This window comes from Artemia sp. Qi Xiang Cuo, chromosome 1, assembly GCF_049724085.1.
Source record: "Artemia sp. Qi Xiang Cuo chromosome 1, ASM4972408v1, whole genome shotgun sequence".
Taxonomy (NCBI): domain Eukaryota; kingdom Metazoa; phylum Arthropoda; class Branchiopoda; order Anostraca; family Artemiidae; genus Artemia; species Artemia sp. Qi Xiang Cuo.
This window is the reverse complement of record NC_142794.1, coordinates 54916503-54941061: the sequence shown is the minus strand read 5'-3', so window position 1 is coordinate 54941061 and position 24559 is coordinate 54916503. Positions and strand designations below refer to the sequence as shown.

The 24559-nt window shown below is 35.9% G+C and overlaps 1 protein-coding gene across 5 annotated transcripts in view; it reads left to right on the top strand.

Annotated features, from left to right (window-relative positions):
- Positions 1 to 24559, top strand: part of LOC148956492 (voltage-gated inwardly rectifying potassium channel KCNH6-like) — a 235620-nt gene that overhangs the window by 80811 nt on the left and 130250 nt on the right. For all 5 annotated transcript variants that reach the window (XM_089095635.1, XM_089095625.1, XM_089095618.1 and 2 more), the window contains one exon: positions 1118 to 1361. In XM_089095635.1, coding sequence (XP_088951761.1) covers positions 1118 to 1361 — 244 coding nt within the window. The remainder of the gene's footprint in view (positions 1 to 1117; positions 1362 to 24559) is intronic.

Sequence of the window (24559 nt, the reverse complement as noted above, 5' to 3'; positions counted from 1 at the left end):
TAATGAGTAGTTAGTATTTTCAGAAAGCAGCTTAGACTTTGTTTTTCTTGTTGCCCTTTGGTATTAACCTGCTGCAAAACATATTGCTCCTTTATGATGATAAAGGAGCAATGTGCTCGATTTGCAAAGACATTTGGACCAAGTCAATCTTCGTTATACGTCGCAATAATTTAAATTTGTAATAATTTTTTTTGTCGTAGTAATGTTCTTAATCTTGTTTTTCTTTTGTTGAGTTTTCTTTGGATATTTTTTTTTTTTTTTTATCTTTTCTTGTGCTCCATTTATAACATTTTTATATTATATATATTTAAGAAAAGAGAAGAAAAGCCTTTAAAGATATCCATTTTTACAAGGGACAAAATTGGGTATTAACATGGACTTTAAATGGGGTAAAACGAGCTGTGAAATGAGGCAACGGACAAACAGGTAAAGAAGTGAATAAAGTTCCCAAATTCAATATTAGAAAAAATTGATGGCATAAAATCTGCGTATACCTCAATAGTTTTGCAATGAATAAAAGTGAAAAAGGGGACCTTATAGCTCCATATATGAAGTGACAATTTCAGTTGAAACAAAGCAAGATAAAGAAACAAGAAGTTAGATGGATAGAGATATATATATATATATATATATATATATATATATATATATATATATATATATATATATATATATATATATATATATATATATGACTGTATATAAGATATGTATATATAATGTATATATATATATATAAGACTGGGAGGATTTGGGGGGGGGGGGTTGGAATGGCTTGAAGGGCTGCTTGTATTTTTTCTCTGTTTTAGCACAGAGAACTGGAAATATTGCTATTTAGTATTAAAGTACAAATGAAAAGAACCTTAAATACTATGTTTTCTTTTTGTCTTGGCTGGTCATATCGCACTTTGCAAGTTGACAGCCAATATTTTTCTACGCAGGTTTTTTTTTCCATGTTCATTCATCTCCCAGCAAAATGAACAAATAGTTGTTGTTTAAAAAAAGGTATATTCTTTAGTCATTAATGCTATTTATTTTAGTTCCATTGTTTCTGTTCTTGGAACTTGCCCTTTCTCAATACATTGGAAAATTCCATAACGATATCTGACTTTTTTAGGTCTTATCGCTCGGAGCTGATGTACTTCCAGAATACAAGTTGCAATCCCCGAGAATTCACAAATGGACCATACTGCACTACAGTCCCTTCAAAGCAGTATGGGATTGGATAGTTTTACTATTAGTTATTTACACTGCCATATTTACTCCATATGTTGCTGCTTTTTTGCTCAACGAGCCTTCCTACAGCAGCAAAAAATCCGTTAAATACGGAGACGACCCAATTGTTGTAATTGATTTAATAGGTAAGAATATTCAAATATAATAGAAATTACCTATCATTCTGATTTTTTTTTTCACCATGCATTTTCATCACTACTTAAGTTTCCACAGTGGGCTTCAGACCCTTTGTGTGGTCTTCAATTATTAACCCTAACTTATACCACTAATTTTCTTTGAAACTAATTTACAGCCAGACTTAAAATTTTATTAGCCATATATTATACTGTTTGTAATTAAATTAGTGCGCAATTAAAATTGACAGAGTAAAGATCGTAGGTGTGTTTTTAATTTTTTTCTTGGAAAAGGAGATGGGAAGTTTTGAAAACTGCAAAACCAGAGAAATGTTTAAAATAGTTTAAGAAATCCTGAAAATCATAAGATTTTTGAGAAGCGGGAAGCCCAAAAGAATCCACCGTACTTGTATAAGTATCTGGGCTTAGTTTATTCTTATCGTGACGCATCTAGTTATGAAAACCAATATTAAATAGTATTACCGTATCTTAAATACTGAGCGACCTATTGAACTTAGTTCCGCGTCATCTATTTAACGGGTGTAGCCATCTAACTTTGCCAGGGTATAACTTTGCCAGGGTATATAATCTTTCCTTTGGATAACTCAGGGATCAGTCAATGAATTAACTTGGTTCAAAGAGGCATATTATGTCTTTATAGACTGGGTCAGGGACAGGGACCTCAAGTATCTTTCGTGGCTGAAGTTCTTAGTTTGTTCAGTTTAGGCTATTGCGGTAAAATAGTTTTTGAGGAAAATATGCTTGACAGTATGTATTTGCCGTTCTTTTTCTTATTATGTGGATATGGACACTTTCGTGCGGAAAGTAGGTTGGGACTAGGAAGTTGCGTACTCCTCTGAAAATCTTTCTCATGTACCATTGACCCGAAGTGCTTACCCTATAAGTTTCAGTTCGATCGGAGGAAAACGGCCAGCGTGCCTCTACGGAAAATTTAGTAGGATTAGGGGGTGGTGCTGTACCTGCTTGCACGTGTAGCAGGACAAGCTCCATCAGCTCTCCCTGGTGCCTAAGAATTGATAGCTTTTTCTTCCCATGTGGATCTATCTTTGGTTGTGAGGGTAAGAATCTGTAGCCAAGACAATTCTCATCTTCGTTCATGTCGATGAAAGCCACGTATGTGCTCGAGACTTGTTTTAACTGTGGCGCACCGGGTTTTGCGTTGGACATTTTTTCAAGAGGCCAGTGGTGCACAAGCTAGTGATTTCTGCATCAGGTATTCTTTGAGTCGACGAAAATTATGCCCGAATCATGTTACCCGAGGCGTCATTATGATGTCAGCTACATCTTATTTCTGAAAGCATCATTTCTTTTCTTTTTATTTGAATCCTTATCAGTAAGGCGGATATTAAATATTTTCACTAGATACCCATGGTCAAAGATTTTTAGTACTTCAGCGTCAAAGGTTTTCATAGCCTATGTTTCGCTTCAATATGACATTAATGATTTGACAATTGCTTCATATAATTGGATGTTGATGCAGACATGAAATTGCGGCACATGCCACAGGGCTTTGTTCAGCTGGGCAAAAACTGTCCCTGCCGATGCTATTCCATGATGACTCTCAGAATTACAGCTACCACGTATGTCGATCGATGATCCTATGCTCCAAGTTTGTTATTTTTTCAATTTCTATGAATGGCCATTTGCCTCTTTTGTGCCTCCAATTATGGAGATGAGAAATTCTTATGTGACTTCGGTTCAAACAAAAACGATACCACCAGCCAACCTTTCGTCTACAAAATTGGCAGTAGGATGGGGCTAGGTGAGTGTTACAGCTGCTAAAGGTTCAGTTTGATTCTTTAACCTTACATGTGGAAATCCTCAAATAACTTCTTAGACCATACTGTCTTTTAATTTATAACTAATATTGAATGAAAGTATATTACCGGGTAAAAAAATTCTTTTCGTTTTAGTAAAAAAAAAGCTGCATGACTCTGGCTCAAACACGTACAGCGTTCTGACCGTTCTGCTAAAAAGTGTGCTGTAAAGGTGTGGGGAGAGTTTCGCAGGGGCCAAGGGTTAATTTTGCGCATCAAACATCGCAGATTGAGTTTCAGTGCAACCTCTTGATTTAAACAAAATATCTGCCTGTCTCTCTGCAAAGAATTTTGGTATAGAAGGAGCAAGATTTATAGTTTGCCATTAGGCTATTTTACACCGATTCAGGGCTTAGTTTGTTTTCGCACCGAGTCAGTCCAAGACTTTTACTTGGCTTCTTTTCGCACTAAGTCAGCAGTTCATCCGTTTTCTCATTTTTTCCCTAGTATTCTACAGCTTGAACTGAGATTGCATTCACATCGAGGCAAAAACTTAGCAGGTTTTGCTCAAACTGTCGACTTTGCTCTTTTGTACAGATTCAGGATTAGCTGATCTTTGCACATAATCGGCAAGTCAGGATTTAGCTTGTTATTGCACTGGGTTACTTCCGCGGGTGTGACTTACCTCGCTGCTGGACCAAGTCAAGACGTTGCTTGTTTTTACATCCAATCATGACTTAGCTTATTTTTACACAAAATCAGAACTTAGCTGACTATTCGCTAAATCGAAACCAAACCCGTTTTCATATCAAGATAGGACTTTTCCGATTTCTGCACTTAATTAGGGGTAGCTCGCTTTTGCACCGAGTCAGCCGATACCTTTGACTTCATTTGTTTGTGCGCTAAGTCAGAACTTATCTCGTTTTGTCACTATGTCACCAAAATTCTGGAGCTTAAACTTCGATTGTTCTTACACTGAAGCAGTATATATCCCGTTTTGCACCGAGTGCGGAATTAGCTCATTTTTAATCCCGAGTTAATTTGTAGGTTAGGGTTTTGCAGCTCATTCTTGTACTAAGTCAGGAATGAGCTTGTTTGCTCACCACCGAATCGCTGAAATTTTACAGCTTGGCCTTAGATCGTTTTATACCAAATCATTTCTCGGCTGACTTAAGAATATATTTTTGAGCGAGATGGGGAGGGTGATTTGAATAATACGGTTGGAAATAATTGGGACCTAAATGGACATAATATCTCAATATTCTGTCCTGTTTTATCTGTTATTGTGTTTAAATAATTTCACATCTAGGTCTTTCATAAACTGAGTTCTGTTTCCTGGCTTAAAAAAAAATGAAATAAAATAAAAATCATCACGAGCCATCACAACCAGATTTGTTTCTATTTTACCCTTTTTTTCATTGAAGCCCTTGACTCTGTTCAAATGCAGCTGTAAACTGCAATTGGATAGATCAAAATAAATGGATATTTTACGTCACGAACCAATACCTCCCAAGTTTTTTCTTTAAAGTTACTTATCTTCATTGAGTCTCCTCGGCCTATTTTAAAACCCAGTAAATCTAAGCAAGTCTGATTAAGCAATATTTTTCGGGCACTCAAACATTGCAAGTAGATACTACCAAATTTTGTTATTTTTTTATGACTTGTTTGAAGTCTCTCTGTCCCTGTCTACATACCGTGTAAGCTTCAATCCGACCAGAGACGAAATTAATTTTGGGTGTATTATCAGACGTCACATGTTAATACAGCCAAATTCATTTATTTGTTTTTTAATATTTTCACTGCTGATAATAATGAAGATAATTATAATAATAATAGTAATAACAATAATAATAATAAAAACAGAAATAATACGACCATTTCTGGACGACTCAAATTTATTTTTTTAGTCTTATCTTGTGCACTTGGGTCTCCTGATATAGATACATATATCCATATATATATATATATATATATATATATATATATATATATATATATATATATATATATATATATATATATATATATATATATATATATATATATATATATATATATATATATATATATATATATATATATATATATATATATATATATATAATATATATATATATATATATATATATATATATATATATATATATATATATATATATAAAATATATATATATATATATATATATATATATATATATATATATATATACAGATATTTTTTTATACATTTGAAAGGAACTATGGCAAGAGGAACAAAACAGGAACAGAAGAGGAACAGAACTATGGCAAGAGGGACAAAATAGTAATGAAAAATCAGTGCCTTTTATTTCAATGAAATTAGATCGATTGCTTAAAATGTAGTGACATATTTTATGTAACAAAATCTGGAAAATAGTGATATACAAAAAAATTCCCAGAAGTTTAAACATTTTAAATTTTTCAATGTTATAATAAAAAAGCAAGACTGTTTAAATTACATTCAGTAAAGTGCAAATAACAGTCTAGCCTTTAGGGGGAATGAGGGGATAGTGACCTAGCTCTTATTTGTTCATGTTGTTGTTCATTTCAATTTTGCTTTGATTATTCCTTTTCATTTTGACTCGTGTTAAGTTTTGGGGCCTAGGGTCAAGGAGTCTAGGACCAAATAAGTGCTTTCCATCATACACAATAGAATTTCTTTTAAGATTCGTATTTAGTATCTTGTAACATACCCACTTTTTCTACTAAAAATTTACTTGTGAATGATGGACCAATGGCATAATTTATGGCTCTTGGACTTGGACTTGTTCCTTAGAAGTGCAACTTTCATTTTTTATTCACCGCCATCTTCTAGAGATTTAAGGCTCTTTTGAAATTCCCGTTAATTCATTTTTGAAAAAAACTTTTACTATTAAAATTAACCGAAATAATAGTAGCCATTTATGGTTTATCTTCAAATTCCATTTTTTCTATAAAAAAAAAAAAAAAAAATTAAGCGCCTTGTTAAATTTTCAGTTACAATGAGCGGGACTTGGCACCAGCGAATCACTTTGGAGCTTCAGAAGAACTTTATAATTTCTTATTAACTGAGCCCCTCCTAGTTTTTTAACGACCATCCTATCTATACAAAATGGCCAGGAGAAATAATAGTTATGATACGTGTGAGATACATGGCTCATGACAAATTCAAGATTCCAGATGATGGTTTTTAGGACTCTGGGGCTCCAGAATAGGGATGGCAAGCCCTTGAAACCGACGATTTTTGAGGCCTCGAGTCCTGGGAATCGACCCTTGGAGTCACAAGAGTCGCTACCATCAATGTCACTGGAATACATTACGATTTACAGTTAAAAATAAATTAAACAGTTCATGGTAACGAACTGTAAGTAAGGAGCGACCCGGCTCAATAGTAACCGAAACTAAAAAACTAAATTTTGATACCAATAGATACATCAAAAGATTCATATTTTTATGCTGATTTCAAATATATAAGTTTCATCAAGTTTAGTCCTACCCATCAAGAGTTAAGTGAAAAAAGGGGAAAACACCTCCTAAAAGTCATAGAACTTTAATGAAAACCACACAATCAGATTAAGCGTATCAGAGAATCATACTGTAGAGGTTTCAAACTCCTATCCACAAAAATGTGGAATTTTGTATTTTTTGCCAGAAGAAAGATCACGGATGCGTGTTTATTTCTTTTTTTCTTTTCCCCAGGGGTGATTCTATTGACCCAGTGTTCCTAGAATATCAACGGAAGGCTAATTCGAACGGAAATTAAAAGTTCTAGTACCCTTTTTAAGTGACCAAAAAATGGAGGGCAACTAGGCCCCTCCCACGCTCATTTTTTTTCCCAAGGTCACCCGATCAAAATTTTGAGATAACAATTTTGTTCAGCATAGTCGAGAAATATAATAACTACGTCTTTGAGGATGACTTAATCCCCCATATACCCCTGGAGAAGGGCTGGAAGTTACGAACTTTGCCCAATGTTTACATATAGTATTGGTTATTGGAAAGTATATATACGTGTTCAGGGGGGATTTTCTTCGGTAGTGGGGGGTGGGTGGTTCGGGGGTTACAGGGGAGGATCTTTCCATGGGGGAAGTTTTCATGGGGGAGGGGAAATTGCTGTGAAGGGGGTGCCGGATTTCCCAGCATTATTTAAAAAAACAATCAGAAATAAAAAAAAAAAAAACAACAACAAGTTTTTCAACTGAAAGTAAGAATCAACATCAAAACTCAAAACGAACAGAAATTATTATGTATATGAGGGTGGGGGTCATCCCCCAGTCAATGCCTCACTATTTACGCAAAAAGTTTTTTTTAGTACTTTTATAAGAGCTATTTATTTTAAATAACGGCCTTTGTGATTAAGGGATCATTTTTAAACAATTGGAACAAATTTCGAACTTTAGCTTAAAGAGCTAGGTATTGACTAGGGGGGGGGGGTAGGGAATCCCCCTAATATATGTAATAAAAATATACGAATATAGAAGTTCGTTACGTAAGTTAAATCATAAGTTACGTATAGTTATTACTAATAAAAACATTCGTAAATAAAATTAAACAACTTTTGAGAAAGCCATTTAGCCAAAAAAAAGTAAAATTAATATGCAAATTTCGTTTTAATTATTCATGTACGGTGAGCCAAAATCAGAACCAGCATTAATTTAAAAACTTTCAGAAATTTAATAAAAAAAACAAGTTTTTTAACTGAAAGTAAGGAGCGACATTAAAACTTAAAACGAACAGAAATTATTCCGTATATGAAAAGGGATGTCCCCTCCTCAACGCCTCGCTCTTTACGTTAAAGTTTGACTCTTTCTCACAACTCTATTTTTAAAACAATAAAAAACTTTAGTATAAGGAGCGAGGCGTTGAGGCGGGGACGGCCCCTTTCATATACGAAATAATTCCTGTTCGTTTCAAGTTTTAATTTCGCTCCTTACTTTAGTTAAAAAAAACTTGTTTTTTTTGTATTTTAAATAAAAGAAACGAAAGGGAATTCCCTTTAGGTCCAAAGAGCTCCTTAACAGTCTAAGCATATTGTCTGTGGAATATATGCGAAGAATTAAACATATAATCGAAAATCGACTCATGTTAAAGGATTAATGTAAAACAGAAAAATTAAGCAATGGGCTAAAGGGACTTCTGGAAAATTACCAAGGAATTTATGACATTTTGTTTCCTAAGATACGAATGTCGAATTGCTATGGAGCATCGTTTATGAGTTAGGTCTCTTAAGACCAATTAATTTATTATCTAGTGTCACTATACTTATTTGAAACCCTTCTGGAAAAAAAAAAAAAAAAAATCAATATCGGCTCATGTGCTAACAGGATTTCAGTTAGTGACAACCTCCTTTGTTATCATAGGCAGCGCAATCGCACTGCCTAAGTAAAGAATGATGTTGGCACAATGTATTTTTTTTCCCATACCAGGGCACCTCGTATCGAAGGAGTTGTCGCAGAAACTTTGAAAAGGGCTCATTCGATTGGAAATTAGAGTGGCCTGTGCCCTTTTTAATAGTCAAGAGTGATTGGAAGGCGACTAACACCCCTTCCACGCCCACCATTTTCCGAAACACATCCAATCAAAACTTTAGGATAGCCATTTTGTTTAACGTAGTTGATTTCCGGATAGAAATTATGTTTTTGAGGAGGATACTCCCCCACAGCCCTCAGGGTAAGGGTTGTAAGTTATACCCTGGGGGCATATAAGGCTTTTATAGAAAGTGTTGTCGTAGAAACTTCAAAAAAGGCTCATTGGATTCAAAGTTCAAAGGGCTAGTGCCCTCTTTAATAGTCGAAACTGATTGGTGGGCAACTAACCCCCCCTTTCACGCCTACCTTTTCCCCAAACACATCCAATAAAAACTTTGATATAGCCATTTATTCAACATAGTTTTAAGCTCTGGAAATCATGTCCTTGAGGATGACAACCCCCCCCCCCCAACAACCCTCAGGGCAAGGGTAGTAAGTTATGACTGGGGGTATATAAGGTTTTTATAGAACACATTGTCGTAGGAACTTCAAAAAGGGCTCATTCGATTGGAAATTGAAATGGCTAGTGCCCTTTTTAATAGTCAAAAGTGATTGGACGGCAACTAACACCCCTTCCACGCCCACCATTTCCCCAAACACATCCAATCAAAATTTTGAGATAACCATTTTGTTCCACGCAGTTCAAAGTCTAGGAAATTATACCTTCGAGCAGGACACTCCCCCCACAGTCTTCAGGGCAAGGGCTATAATTTATGCCCTGGGGGCATATAAGGTTTTTATTGAAATCTTTGTCGTAGAAACTTGAAAAAGGGCTCATTCAATTTGAAATTCAAAGGGTTAGTGCCCTTTTTAATAGTCGAAAGTGATTTGATGGCAACTAACTCCATCTCACGCCCACCTTTTCCCCAAACACATCCAATCAAAATTTTTAGATAGCCATTTTATTCAACGTAGTTGAAAGTTTTGGGAATCAGGTCTTTAAGGATAACAACCCCTCCCCCCACAGCCCTCAGGGCAAGGGTTGTAAGTTATGCCCTGGGGGCATATAGAGTTTTATTGAAAGCGTTGTCATAGAAACTTCAAAAGGGCTCATCCAATTGGAAATTTAAAGGGCTAGTGCCTTTTTTAATAGTTGAAAGTGACTGGAGAGCGACTAACACCCCTCTCACGCCCACCATTTTCCCAAACACATCCAATCAAAATTTGGAGACATCCATTTTGTTGAACGTAGTTGAAAGTTCTGGAAATTAGGTCTTTTAGGATGATAACCCCCTCAGAGCCCTCAGTGCAAGGGTTGTAAGTTATGCCCTGGGGGCATATAAGGCTTGTGTAGAAAGTTGTTGTACAAATGTCAAAAGGGCTCATTTCATTGGAAATTGAAATTGCCCTTTTTAATAGTCGAAAGTGAGTGGAGAGTAATTAACCCCCCTCTCACGCCCACCCTTTCCCCAAAAACATTCAATCAAAGTTTAGAGATAGCCGTTTTGTTCAACGTAGTTGAAAGTTCTGGGAATTATGTATTTAAGGATGACAAAACCCCAGAGCCCCCAGGGCAAAGGTTGTAAGTTATGCCCTGGGGGCATATCAGGTTTTTAATAGATAGAGTTGTCGTAAAACTTCAAGAGGGGCTCATTCAATTGGAAATTGAGAGGGCTAGTCCCCTTTTTAATAGTCGAAAGTGATTGGAGGGTAACTAACACCCCTCTCACGCCCTCCATTCGTCCAAACACATTCAATCAAAATTTTCGGATAGGCATTTTGTTCAACGTAGTAGAAAGTTCTGGAAATTAGGTCTTTGAAAATGACACCTCCCAGCCCTCAGGGTAAGGGTTGTAAGTTATGCCGGGGGGGGGCATTTAAGGTTTTTATTGAAAGTATTGTCGTAAAAACTTCAAAAGGGCTCATTTGATAGGAAATTGTAAGGGCTAGTGCCTTTTTTAATAGTTGAAAATGATTGGAGAACGACTAACGCCCCTCTCACGCCCACCATTTCCCCAAACACATCCAATCAAAATTTTAAGGTAGTCATTTTTTTTAACGTAGTTGAAAGTTCTGGAAATTAGGTCTTAGAGGATGACAACCACCCTAACAGCCCTTAGGGTAAGGGTTGTAATTTATGGCCTGGGGGCATATAAGGTGTTTATAGAAAGCATTGTCGTTTCAAAAATGGCTCATTTTATTGGAAATCGAAAGGCTTAGTGCCCTTTTTAATAGTCGAAAGTGATTGGAAGGCTTGATATTTTTATAGTAAAGATCGATATGGGTTTAATCTATTATTTTTTGTTGTTGTTGTTGTTTAGACCAAGGCACTTCGATTCGAAGCAGTTGTCGTGGTAACTTCGAAAAGGCTCATTCGATTGATAATAGAAAAGGATGATGCCCTTTTTAATATTTGAAAGTGATTGGAGGACAACTAATCCTCCTCCCACCCCCACCCTCCCAATTACCCATTATGTTTAAAAACTAAATTTTGCCTTAAGTTTAAATCAAAATGCACTGTGTTAATTCTAATTCCCAATAAGGCAACTCAGCAGTATCCCAAGAATAACTGATGGTATTATGTTCAAACTTTCGGGGCTACAACTGCTCTTAAAATTTAACCAAATCAAAATAGCCTAGGTGTATCCAAGCTATCAAAGAAAGTAAACAGATTTGTTTGTGAATGGTATCAAGTTTTCCATTTCAGGTCACCTAGAGGAGGTATGAAACTAAATTAAACAGTACCATTTGTGTCCAGGTTTTTAAAAGGGTGTATGTTGTTGAAAATTGCTGAAATTGTTTCTCCAGCATACAAATAGCAGACCAAACTATAAAGTCTTAAAAAAAGAAAATATTTAATGTATTATTTTGTTTTTCCCTGAAAAGACTATGCCAATATAAAACGAACAGAAATTAATTTAAAAACTTTTTTCCACAAAATAAGGTTTTCAAAGAAAAGTAAAGAAATCCATTAAACGAAAAATGAGCAAAAATAAAATCAAATAATCTACCAAGCGTGAAACTACCACAAATCAGCATAGATAAATAAATGAAACCCAAAACGAACAGAAATAGCAATAATTAATCGAGTCAAACTCAAAACGAGCAGAAATTAATATAAGTTGGGCGCAAAACCCCTATGCCTTCCCAAGGCCAGAACAAAATTTGCACTTTACTAAAAAAAAATACTAATGAATGTGCATTGTCAGTTTAATATGCATATACTGATATTTAATAATCAAAATGGTAATATTATTTGATTTATTAAAGTTATAAAATAAAAGCATTTGTATTTTTTTCAGTAAAATGCAAATCAAGCCAGGAACCAGTCTGGCTTGATACTGTATGCAGCTTTCAATGGAACGAATTTGAAAATTAACTTTGTGCAGACAACAAATAATAATAATAACAGTAGTAAACCTGTTCGCTGTCAGTTTTAAAGTAACTGTCCGATCTATCTTTAGCATAAACAACACTCCATGCCCCACTCTTTTTTTTCATTCAACACTTTTATTTATAGCAGGAAGTGTTTTAATTAGGTTTTATATTTCTTTGAAAAGCAAGGACTCTAAATAATTTTCATTTATTTTTCTCCACAGATATGTTTGGTAAGTCTTTTAGGGTGTGTCATTCTGCAAATCTTTCAGTGTGTTTGGATTCTCTTTCTCTGTCGCTAGCTTAAGCTTGGCAGTAAGTTTTTTAACGGGGTGGAACAGCATATAAAAACAAAACTTCCAATTCTCTTGCCATTATCTGCTATAGAAAAAGTCTTTTCAAAATTTTCAGCTCATTTGTAATGTTTTCCCACCATTTTTGCTGCTGTGTAGACCAAGTGCTTTAGATTGCTGTTTCTGCCATCGAGAGTTTAAATATCGTATTGCATTACTTTGTATTTTATGATTAAATAAAAAACAAGTTTTTCAATTGAAAGTAAGAAGCAACATTAAAAATCAAAACGAACAGAAATTATTACGTATATGCTGGGGGTTACCTCCTCCTCAACACCTCACTCCTTATGCTAATGTTTTTTAGTACTTTCAAAAAAAGCTTCTTATTGTTCTAATTAAAAAAAACCTCGTGTTTCAGGAGTCGTTCTTAAAGAATTGGGACAAAATTCAAACTGTAAAGTAAAAACCGAGGTTTTGAGGAGCAGGCAACCCCCTTCATACACGTAATAATTTATGTTCGTTTTAAGTTTTAATGTTTTTCCTTACTTTCAGTTGAAAAAAACTTGTTTTGTTATTTAATTTCCGACCGTTTTTTAAACAATGCCAGGAAATCTGGTCCCACCTCCACGGAGAAATACCCTCCTAACGCAAACACCTTTTAGAAAATTCAATCTTAGTGAAAACTTACCCAGAACAATTACCCTTAACAACTCCACGCGTGAAATTGAGACGCAAAAGAAAAAGCAAGACATAAAAAATTCTTGCAAATTCCACCAGTGTATAGTTTCCCCTGACAACTCACCCCTGGAAATTTCCCTCCCCTCGGAAAATTCCCCGTGGAAAAAAATTCAGAAGAAAATTGTCCCCCCCCCCCACTCGAAAATGTATGCATACTTCCCAATAACAAATACTATGCGTAAACAATGGGCAAATTGTGTAACTTAATTACCTTTCCCCTGAGACTATGGGGGGTCATGTTATATCCAAAGGCATAGTTATTGGGCCTTTCAACTACGATTAACAAAATGGCTATCTCAAAATTTTGATCGGACGATTTTGGGAAAAAGGGGCGGGTGAGGGGGACTATTTGCCTTCCAATCTTTTTGGTCACTTAAAAAGGACACTAGAACTTTCAGTTTTCGTTTGAATGAGCTCTCTCACGGTATTCTAGGACCAGTAAATTGATACAATCACCCCTGGAAAAAAAAACCAAAAGACAAAAAAAGAAGATTAATAAACATGCATCCGTGGTCTTTCCTCTGGCAAAAAAAAAACAACAAAATCCCACATTTTTGCAGATTGGAGCTTGAAACATCTACAGTAGGGTTTTCTGATGCGCTGAATCTGACTGTGTAAAATTAATTAAGATTTTATTACCTCTAGGGGGTGTTTTCCCCTTTTTTCGAAAATAAGGCAAATTTTTATCAGGCTCGTGGCCGTTAATGAGTAAGACTAAACTTAATGAAACTTATATATTTGAAACCAGCATAATAAGCTGATCCTTCTGATATATCTATTGATATCAAAATTCTGTTTTTTAGAGTTTCGGTTACTACTGAGCCGGGTCGCTCCTTACTTATAGTTCGTTACCACGTACTGTTTGATAGTATGTTATTTTACGTGGGCTGTAAATAGGATTTTACCATAAAATCTCGTATTAAACAAAAATAACAAACATAACAATAGGGATTTTTTTTCGTAAGACAGTGGAATTCCAAACTTTAAATGAATATTACGACCCTATTTCCAAGGGTCGTCCTCAGCATAAAACAAATGAAAATATAAAATTACATTACAATATGACCATTGAAACTAAAAAAAAAAAAAAAATAATAAACACCCTTAGCATTCTAGCATCCTAAGGATGCTAGGAATGGTTTATTTTTATTTTTATTATTTTTTAGTTTTAATGAAATGGTGGTCTAGTGGTTAGGACCCTTTGTTGTACCCGTGACAACCTGTGTTAAAATATTAATTAAAAAAAATCGTTTTTGAAAGAGCTGTTCACTTTTATTGCCCAAACTAGCGGCGAAGAAAAAAAGGAAGCAGAAGATAAAACAGGCAATAAAATGCTTCCATGCAAAAAAGTGATTTTTCTTTTTGTTCAAGAAGGAGAACTGTAATTATCCTGAATAGGGTTTTCGGCCATGGAGATTCCAATGGTGTAGTTTTCATTTCTAATGACCAGTTCTCCTATAAAGTCCAAGAAGCAAAAGGGTACTTTCTTACAAGAAGTTCCAAATTCTTTACAACACTGTGGCACAAAAATTATGATAAGATGACGCGAAATTCTTTAAATTATATTAACTACACTTTTCAAATTCTTTGTTTTTCCTTCAGGTTTTAATATCTGTATGTATTTCGTACAAGATAACATTTCATAAATATTGAGTTTTTACGCACAACTCCTCGAAGATACTAAGGATAATATATCTCTTTGACTCTTTAAAGACAAAATTAAAGAGTTTTTTTTGTATTGTTATTTTTTTAACGGGAAGTGAGAGATATGCGAAGTCAAACCTATATTTCAGACAGACAGACACACAGATAGATAGACAGACCCATATGTTAAAACAAGTTGTTGACGACTTCTTTAGTTTTTTGGTCTAAGCTGGACAAAGGTCTTTTACAAGGTTTATTGTCACTTACTTATTTAACTATCATCCAGCCGAGTTGACCGCTTCTCCTCTAATGGCATCATAACAATATTTGTGGGATGCCTCCCTGTTTCTTGCAGTCCTCAGCAGTACTGGCATGGAGTAGTCAGAAAAGTTTTCCCACCAGTAAAAACTTTTTTCAAAGTTTTCAGGGAGGTCGTCCTCTTGGGCGAGAGGCATTTATTCTTCCTTCAAAGGCTATTTCATACAGTTGGGCTGGAAACATAGGCTGTACTTGTCCTACCCATCGAAGCTTTTAGAGTTTGACGGTCTGCATGATGGTTTGAGGTAATTCAAGCAGGACAGTTATTGTTCGTTTGATTCACGGTCAACAAAAGTGATGCCACTGAGCTTTCGGAGCGATTTAATTTTAAGTTACACCAATCGGTGCTTGTCATTGGCTTTTAGAGTCCATGTCTCTGCTTGAAACGCTGCAACTGGAATGACTAAGCCACGAAAGAGTCGCATCTTCAAATTTAAGGGGAGGTATTATTTTTCCAAATAAAGTGCAGTGACTTGAAGCATGTGGGGCAATAGCCAGGCGTCGTTTGATGTCTTTTGAGGAGTCGTTTGTGGATGTCAGCATACCTCCTAGTCAAATAAACTGGTGGACCTATTCGATTTCCTCGCCCCGAATAGTGACTTTAGTGAGGAGGGTGGAACAATCTCTGCCTGCCATGATACTCTCATCCCCTTGGTCTTGCTGGCGTTTATCTTTATTCTAAAGGAAATAGCGGCTTCGTCGATAGCGTTTGCACTGGCTTGGAGCTTCTCTATTTTTCCATTCAGACGATTAATCTGATCAGTATATCCAAGTTGGTCAAAAGGTGTCCTCCCAAGACTAATCCCGTGGTATCAGGGGCAAGTGCCAGAAAACTAAAAGGAATATAGAGAAAAGAGTGGGTGAGAGGAGGCGTCCTTGGAGAACACCTGTAGAGGTAGAAAATACCTCAGTAAGTCCTTTACTACTCTGTACCATGCTTCTCGCCTGCTTGTACATACTCCTTATAATATCAATAATATCAAAGGGAATTAGTGAGCCAATATATGCCGTAAACCATCTCGCCAGATTAGGTCGAAGGCTTGCTTTAAGTCGATGAACAGTTGGTATAGCTTTTTACCGAATTCCAAATATCATTCCATGATTTGTTTGATGACAAATATTTTGATGATTAGTGGATCTATTTTGACGTAGTCCAGCTTGATACTCAGGTATCACATTTCTTGTCATGTTTCTTATGCAATCTAGGAGTAACTTCGTGGGGATTTTAGCGGGTTGGCAAGATGAGTTTGTAGTTGTCGCAATTGCTTTAGTATCCTTTCTTTTGCAAGGGGACTATGACAGATGTTGACCAGACCTCGGGGTAGAATTTTTTCCCACAAAGCTGTTACTAATCGATGGTACAGATCGATGACGACATCAAATCCTACTCTGGGCAATTCTGCTTTTATACCATTTATCCCGGGTAATTTATTGGATTGGAGGGATTTTTACAGCGGTTACTACCTCTGACCTTAAGGGTGGTAGGGGTGGCTCCTCATTTATTTGCGCTGGAAAATTCTGAAGAACTTCAGCATCTGGATTTACTGTGAGATTTGGCTTTTCCTGGAAATGCTCTTTCCAACGATCTCGGATTCCAGCGCGAGTGGTAATTTTGCACCCATTTATATCCAAGAGATCCAGGCACTTCGTATATTCACTACTAGCTCTTTAGCACGTTTGAACATAAGGTGTGAGTTACCCCTTTAGAAGTTGTCTTCGCACCGCTGACGCTTTTTGGTTATTAATTAAAAAAACTTTTTCCACAAAATAAGTTTTCAAAGAAAAGTAAAGAACTCCATTAAACAAAAAATGAGCAAAAATAAAATAATCTATCAAGCGTGAAACTACCACAAATCAGCATCGATAAATAAATGAAACCCAAAACGAACAGAAATTACAATAAATAACCGAGTCAAACTCAAGACGAGCAGAAATTAACATAAGTTGGCCTCAAAACCCCTATGCCTTCCCAAGGCCAGAACATAATTTGCACTTTACTTGCTAGATGTTTTCCAGAGAAATTGCTTGAGGATTGTTCTGGGTACCCGGCTGACTGACCGTATTTCAAACAATAGGCTATACGAAAAATGTGGTACAATAGCGCTCTCTAGAGCTGTAATGGGATAAAGGCTCAGTTGGCTAGGGAACGTTTTGCAGATGAAGGATGACGGATTAACGAAGATTGTTCTTTTCGTCCAGCCATGTTGAGCCAAACGGAAAGAAAGTCGTCTCCGTCTGGGGTGGGAGGAAATCATAGAGAAAGATTTAAAGGAAATGGGAACTTCCTGGGCGGGTGTAAAAAGGGAGGATTTGAATAGATTGGGATGGAGGAGGAGCGTGCGTAGCTGTGTTGGCCTCAGGCGGCTTGGTGCTTCAGTGATTTTTTAGCAGTAATAGTACTAGTAGAACAAAAATACAAATGAATGTGCATTGTCAGTTTAGTATACATATACTGATATTTAGTAATCAAAATGCTAATATTATTTGGTTTATTAAAGTTATAAAAGTAAAAACATTTATATTTTTTTCATTAAAGTGCAAATTATGTTCTGGCCTTGGGAAGACTTATGTTAATTTCTGGTCGTTTTGAGTTCGACTCGGTTATTTATTGTAATTTCTGTTCGTTTTTGGTTTCATTTATTTATCGATGCTGATTTGTGGTAGTTTCAAGCTTGGTAGATTATTTGATTTTATTTTTGCTCATTTTTTGTTTAATGGAGTTCTTTACTTTTCTTTGAAAGACTTATTTTGTGGAAAAAGGTTTTTTAATTAATTTCTGTTTGTTTTATGTAGACATAGTCTTTTCAGGGAAAAAGAAAATAATACTTTAAATCTTTTCGTTTTTTTAAGACTTTATAGTTTGGCCTGCTATTTGAATGCCGGGGAAAAATTTCAGCAATGTTTAACAAAATACACCCTTTTAAAAATCTGGACACAAATAGTAGTGTTTAATTTAGTTCATACCACCTCTAGTTGACCTGAAATGGAAAACTTGATACCATTCGCAAAAAAAATCAGTTTACTTTCTTTTATAGCTTGGATACACTTACGCTATTTTGATTTGGTTAAATTTTAAGAGCAGAAGTAGCCCCGAAAGTTTGAACATAATACCCTCAGTCGTTTTTGGTATACTGCTGAGATGCATTATTGGGAATTAGCATTTAAACTGTGCATATTTATTTAATCTTATGGCAACATTTAGTTTTAAAAAATAATGGGCAAATGGGAGGGTGGGCGGGGGAGGGGTATTAGTTGCCCTCCAATCACTTTTGACTATTAAAAAGGGCATCAGCCCTTTCTATTTTCAACCGAGTGAGCCCTTTTCGAAGTTCCTACGACAACTCCTTCGATACGAAGTACCCTGGTTTAAACAACAACAACAACAAAAAACCAATACATTATATCCATATCGATCTTTACTATGCTTAAAGACATAATGAGAAAATGGGAGGGTGGGCGTGGGAAGGGTATTAGTTGCCCTCCAATCACTTTCGACAATTAAAATGGCATCAGCCCTTTCTATTTTCAACCGAGTGAGCCCTTTTCGAAGTTCCTACGACAACTCCTTCGATACGAAGTGCCCTGGTTTAAACCTGGTCTAAACAACAACAAAAAACAATACATTATACCCACACCGATCTTTACTATAAAAATGTCAAGCCTTCCAATCACTTTCGACTATTAAAAAGGGCACTAGGCCATTCAATTTCCAATCGAATGAGCCCTTTTTGAGTTTCTACGACTACGCTTTCTGTAAACACCTTATATGCCCCCAGGGCATAAATTACAACCCTCACCTTAAGGACTATTATGGTGGTTGTCATCCTCTAAGACCTTATTTCCAGAACTTTCATCTACGTTAAACAAAATGGCTATCTCAAAATTTTGATTGGATGTGTTTGGGGAAATGTTAGGCTTGAGAGGGGCGTTAGTCGCTCTCCAATCACTTTCAACTATTACTAGCCCTTTCAATTTCCAATCGTATGAGCCCTTTTGAAGTTTCTACGACAACACTTTCAATAAAAACCTTATATGCTCTCAATGCATAACTTACAACCCGGTCCTTGAGGGCTGGGGGGGCTTTCATCCTCAAAGACCTAATTTCCAGAACTTTCTACTATGTTAAACAAAATAGCTATCTAAAAATTTTGATTGGATGTGTTTGGGGGAATGATGGGCGTGAGAGGGGGTTACTTACCCTCCAATCATTTTTGACTAATAAAAAGGGCACTAGCCCTTTCGATTACCAATAGAAGGAGCACCTTTTGAAGTTTTTACGACAACTCTATCTATAAAATTATCTATAAAAACCTTTTATGCCCCCAGGGCATAACTTACAGCCTTTGCCCTGGGGACTCTGGGGGGTTTGTCATCCTTAAATACATAATTTCCAGAAATTTCAACTACGTTGAATAAAATGGTTATCTCTAAACTTTGATTGAATGTTTTGGGGAAATAGTGGGCGCGAGAGGGGGGTTAATTACTCTCCACTCACTTTCGACTATTATAGATGGCAATTTCAATTTCCAATCAAATGAGTCCTTTTTGAAATTTCTACAGCAACTTTCTATATAAATCTTATATGCCTCAAGGGCATAACATACAACCCTTGCACTTAGGGCTCTGAGGAGGTTATCTTCCTAAAAGACCTAATTTCCAGAAGTTTCAAATACGTTGAACAAAATGGATATTTCAAAATTTTGATTGGATGTGTTTGGAAAAATGGTGGGTGTCAGAGGGGGGTTAGTTGCCCTTCAATCACTTTCGACTATTTAAAAGGGCACTAGCCCTTTCAATTTCCAATTGAATGAGCCCTTTTTGAAGCTTCTACAACATTGCTTTCTATAAAAACCTTGTATGCCCCAGGGCATAACTTACAACCCTAGTCTGAGGGCTGCACGGGGGGGGGAGGTGTTGTCTTCCTTAAAGACCTAATTTCTAAAACTTTCAACTACGTTGAATAAAATAGCTATTTAAAAATGTTGATTGTTTGTGTTTGGGGAAAAGGTGGGCATGAGAGGGGGGGTGAGTGGCTCTCAGATCACTAAAGGATCTTAAAAAGGGCAATATTCCTTGTAATGTAAAATCACTCATATCGTTTTTTTAGCTTTTACAATACGCCCTTAAGTAATAATCTTTCAAGACACCAGAGTTTGACATGATAAGCTTACCTTGAAGACTGTGGGTGGATTGTTTTATTTACAGATATAATTTCCTAGACTTAAAAACTGCTTGGAACAAAATGGCTATCTCAAAATTTTGATTTGATGTGTTTGCGGAAATGGTGGTCGTGGAAGGAGTGTTAGTTGCCTTTTCAATCCCTTTCGACTATCAAAAAGGGCACTAGCCATTTCAATTTCCAATCGAGCCCTTTTTAAAGTTTCTATGACAACACTTTCTATAAAACCTTATATGCCCCTAAGGCATAACTTACAACCCTTGCCCTGAGGGTTGTGGAGGGGGGTTGTCATCCTCGAAGACCTAATTTCCAGAACTTTCAACTACGTTGAATAAAATAAATATCTGAAAATTTTGATTGGATGTGTTTGGGGAAAAGGTGGGCGTGAGAGGGGTGTTAGTTGTCCTCCAATCACTTTTGACTATTATAAAGGGCACTAGCCCTTTGAATTTTCAATCGAATGAGCCTTTTTTTTAAGTTTCTACGACAACTCTTTCTATAAAAACCTTATATGCCCCCAGGGCATATTTTAAAACCCTTGCCCTGAGGGCTGTGGGGGGTGTCCTTCTCAAAACATAATTTCTATCTGGAAATCAACTACGCTGGACAAAATTGCTATCTCAAATTTTTGACTGGGTATATGTCGGGAATGGTGGTCGCGGAAGGCGTGTTAGCTCCCTTCCGATCACATCTGAACGTTAAAACCGGCTTTAGCCACTCCAATTCTCAATGGAATGAGCCCTTTTTGAAGTTTCTACGACAGCGTCTTCAATACGAAGTGCCCTGGTCTGAAGGAACAAAATAATAAATAATACATTGTGCCAACATCGTTCTTATATGCCCCCAGGGCATAACTTAAAAACCTTGCCGTGAGGGTTGTGGTGGAATGACCTCCTCAAAAACATATTTTCTACGTGGAAATCATCTACGCTGAATAAAATGGCTATCTCAAAATTTTGATTGGATGTGTTAGGGGAAATCGTGGGCGTGGAAGGGGTGTTAGTTGCTTTCTAATCACTTTCGACTATTAAAAAGGAAGCTAGCCACTCCACTTTCCAACCGAATGAGCCCTTTTCAAAGTTTCTACGACAACTCCTTCGATACGAAGTGCCCTGGTATGGAAAAAGAAAAAAAAATAATACATTGTGCCAACATCGTTCTTTACTTAGGCAGCGCGATTGCGCTGCCTATGAACAGTAAAAAGCTTTAGCGTAAAGAGCGAGGTATTGAGGAGGGGACAGCCCCTTTCATATACGGAATAATTTCTGTTCGTTTTAAGTTTTAATGTCACTCTTTACTTTCAGTTAAAAAAACTTGTTTTTTTTTATTTAATAAAATTCAAGAGCGAAGTTGAAACCAAAAACGAAACAAATATGCAACTGCTTCACGGTTTATACAAATAATTTTTGAAAACTGTTATAAACAAACTGGTTCTACATATTTTCTCATGTTTGTAGAATTTTGAAAAACTGCGGCTTGACTAAGATCGTTATTTTTTCAAGATTTTTGTTTCACGCAAAATAAGCAAACACAAATAATTAAATAAAGCCAACAGGGAGCTGAGCTCGAAAAGACGGCTAAAAATATAAACCAAAAACATCATAACATATCGAAGGAGAGAGACAAAGGAGGCTATCCCAGCATGACAAAATACAGAAATAGTACTAAAAAAAATATCAAGTAAAATAACCCATCATCAAAGGTTATAGTCTAATCTAAATACATATAATCTAATTTCGATGCTGTACTTTTTGAGAGTGCAAGGCCACCAAGGAGAACATTGGACGTTGAGGGTCGTTGAGCTCAGGATAGGCTTAGATCAATTGAGCTCGTCTGCTAGAATAACATATGACCTAGAGGGATAATTATCAAGACTACTACCAGCCACTTCATCAAGTAAGGGCTAAGCCAATAGTCTGTTTTTCAAAATGAAAAACTGTAGACAAGCGTGGTTGAATCTCTATTTAATTTTTCAACACTAACTTTGAGTACAATAATTGTGCTATTGGACTATGCATTAATATACAATTTGTTCACTTCACTTATCTTCTTTATATTCTAAATATATTTTTCTGATTGTCTTATCAGCTGCATTATTTTATTTGTATTTTCATTAAATTTTGCTTGGAGATTTTCTTTTCTCGTATAATTTGACCCTTTCCTTGTTTCTAGTCAAACATTAAGTTTCCCGGATATAGGTTGGCCTTAGCAAATATAATCTGAATAAATTTATGATGAATGACGGATCATCCGACTTAAATAGACCATTTTTGCTTTTGGTCGAGCTACACTGTCACAGTATACTAAAGAAGGAATAAAAATTGTTAATGACAGTTACGCCTCTAAAAACTTTTTGCTGCCAAGAAATGTAGCAAGAAAAATTAAATTGTAGATGGTTTATTTCCATAGTTTTAAGAAAGGTTAACAGGGAGGTACCACATTCGAAATATTGATAGCTATTTCAGGGATATAGTGTAAGTTAATTTGAAAAGTGGACCGATTTGTGAGTCTGAAAAAAGAAAAGAAACATTAATGCACCTGTAAACATTATTTTTGTAGTGTTTCTAAAGAATAAAGGAAGAAGATATGTAGTTCTAGCGATAATTCAGATATGCCAATATCTTTTCTATTGTATAAAATGGTAAACCTTTATCTAACTCATTAAATGACCGAAACTCCTCTATGAATTTTAAACGTGTGCTCTTATGGATTACTGCTGGTGGGAGACTGTTCCACGGACAACTGATAATCAGTTCAATTTACCAATTAGTGCTAAAGAGAATAGACATGACATTGAAACATCGATAAAGCCCCAGAAATCATCACTTGTGAGGAATTACCCATCACGGTATAAACACTCAATAACTTAAAGAAGCTAATTGAAGGAGAGAAAACAGAAAAAGACAACTCCTTGGGCAGTTGAAAGGAATGATAATTAAAACGGATGACCGGATGAGGCTGAAGGAGGTGGTAATGGGCTCATCAAATACCAAACCTATCCATCTAGTAGACTGTGAAGTGACGAAACCAAAGAAAGAGCACCTAACCTTAGTTTCGACGCCAATTAAGGCCTAAAAAATAATGCGGTTGCGGTATTATATGAAAACAGCTATCTTAATATATGGTAGGGCCTTAATATATGTAAATAGTTCAAAAATAAATTTTTGTTCAAAAGTGGGTATGCTAGATCTTGATGAAATCAAGATTGCGCTATAATTTTGTTCAACACACTTGCTGAGCAGAAAGAAAGTGCCACAACGTAACAAATAAATCATCTAGGGTATGGTCATAAACGATCCGATGACTGTTGTAAATCGAAACACGATAAGAATATGTTTACACGTGGGGTTTGATATCTATTAAAGTTGGTTCTTAATCATCTTGACGTCACTGATTACAAACATTGGGCTCAAATTTGTAATTTTTACCACTCCTCGCCTCGCCTTGCCTTTTCCTCTGAACAAGCTCTCAACTATTCAATCATATCATTTAATACCAAGGCTTCATCGGGAAGTTTTAGCGGAACAATGTGCATATTGCGTCCTGTTGAGACCCCGAGGATAGACAGAATTTGGTCTTCATAATCGTAGGGCCAAAAAGAGGGCTACAACACCCCCTCCCAGAGCTTTATAAGCATAAAAACGTTTGTTTTTCGAATCGTTACTTTTCATTATGTCAGCAATTACAATTAAGGAACTAAAACTAAAAGTGCTATGTGGCACCTACATTTGCCAATCTTGATCAATACCCTTACCCCCCCCCCCCCCGCTCATCTCAATAGGTGTCTTAAAACAAAATACAATATTTAGTTTCGAATATTTTTCAAACAACTTTTGTGATCCACAACAATGTGTCCCGAAAAATTTGTCGGAATCAGAGACAGCGCTGCCTATGGTAAACAGCCACAAGACTTCAATGCATTATTATTGTATATTTTTTTCATTCGATCGAATATTGAAAATTCTAGTCCTTTTAAGAGTCAAAAGTAATGACTGGAGGGCAACCAGACCCCCTCTCATCTTGTTTCCTTTGGTTCCAAATAGTGAAAAGGGACACATAACCATTTCTCCAGGGATAACATGGCCCCGACAGCCCACAGTTGAATAAAATCTTAAATTTCCAGAAATTAATATCATATATATATATATATATATATATATATATATATATATATATATATATATATATATATATATATACTAAAGGTTCAGTTTTCATTAGTTCCTTCCAACTCTCTTGACTATTATCATGATCTATTTTTATTTTTCGTTGACGATTTAAAAAATTTGAGCACAACATAAAACAAAACACATTTATCATTTTTTTTTTCCAAGGATATCTCATATGGAATGGCCTGTCATTAAAACTTCGAACGTACTGTCTCGATTGGAAAGTTGAAAGTTCTAGTGTCCCTTCTAAG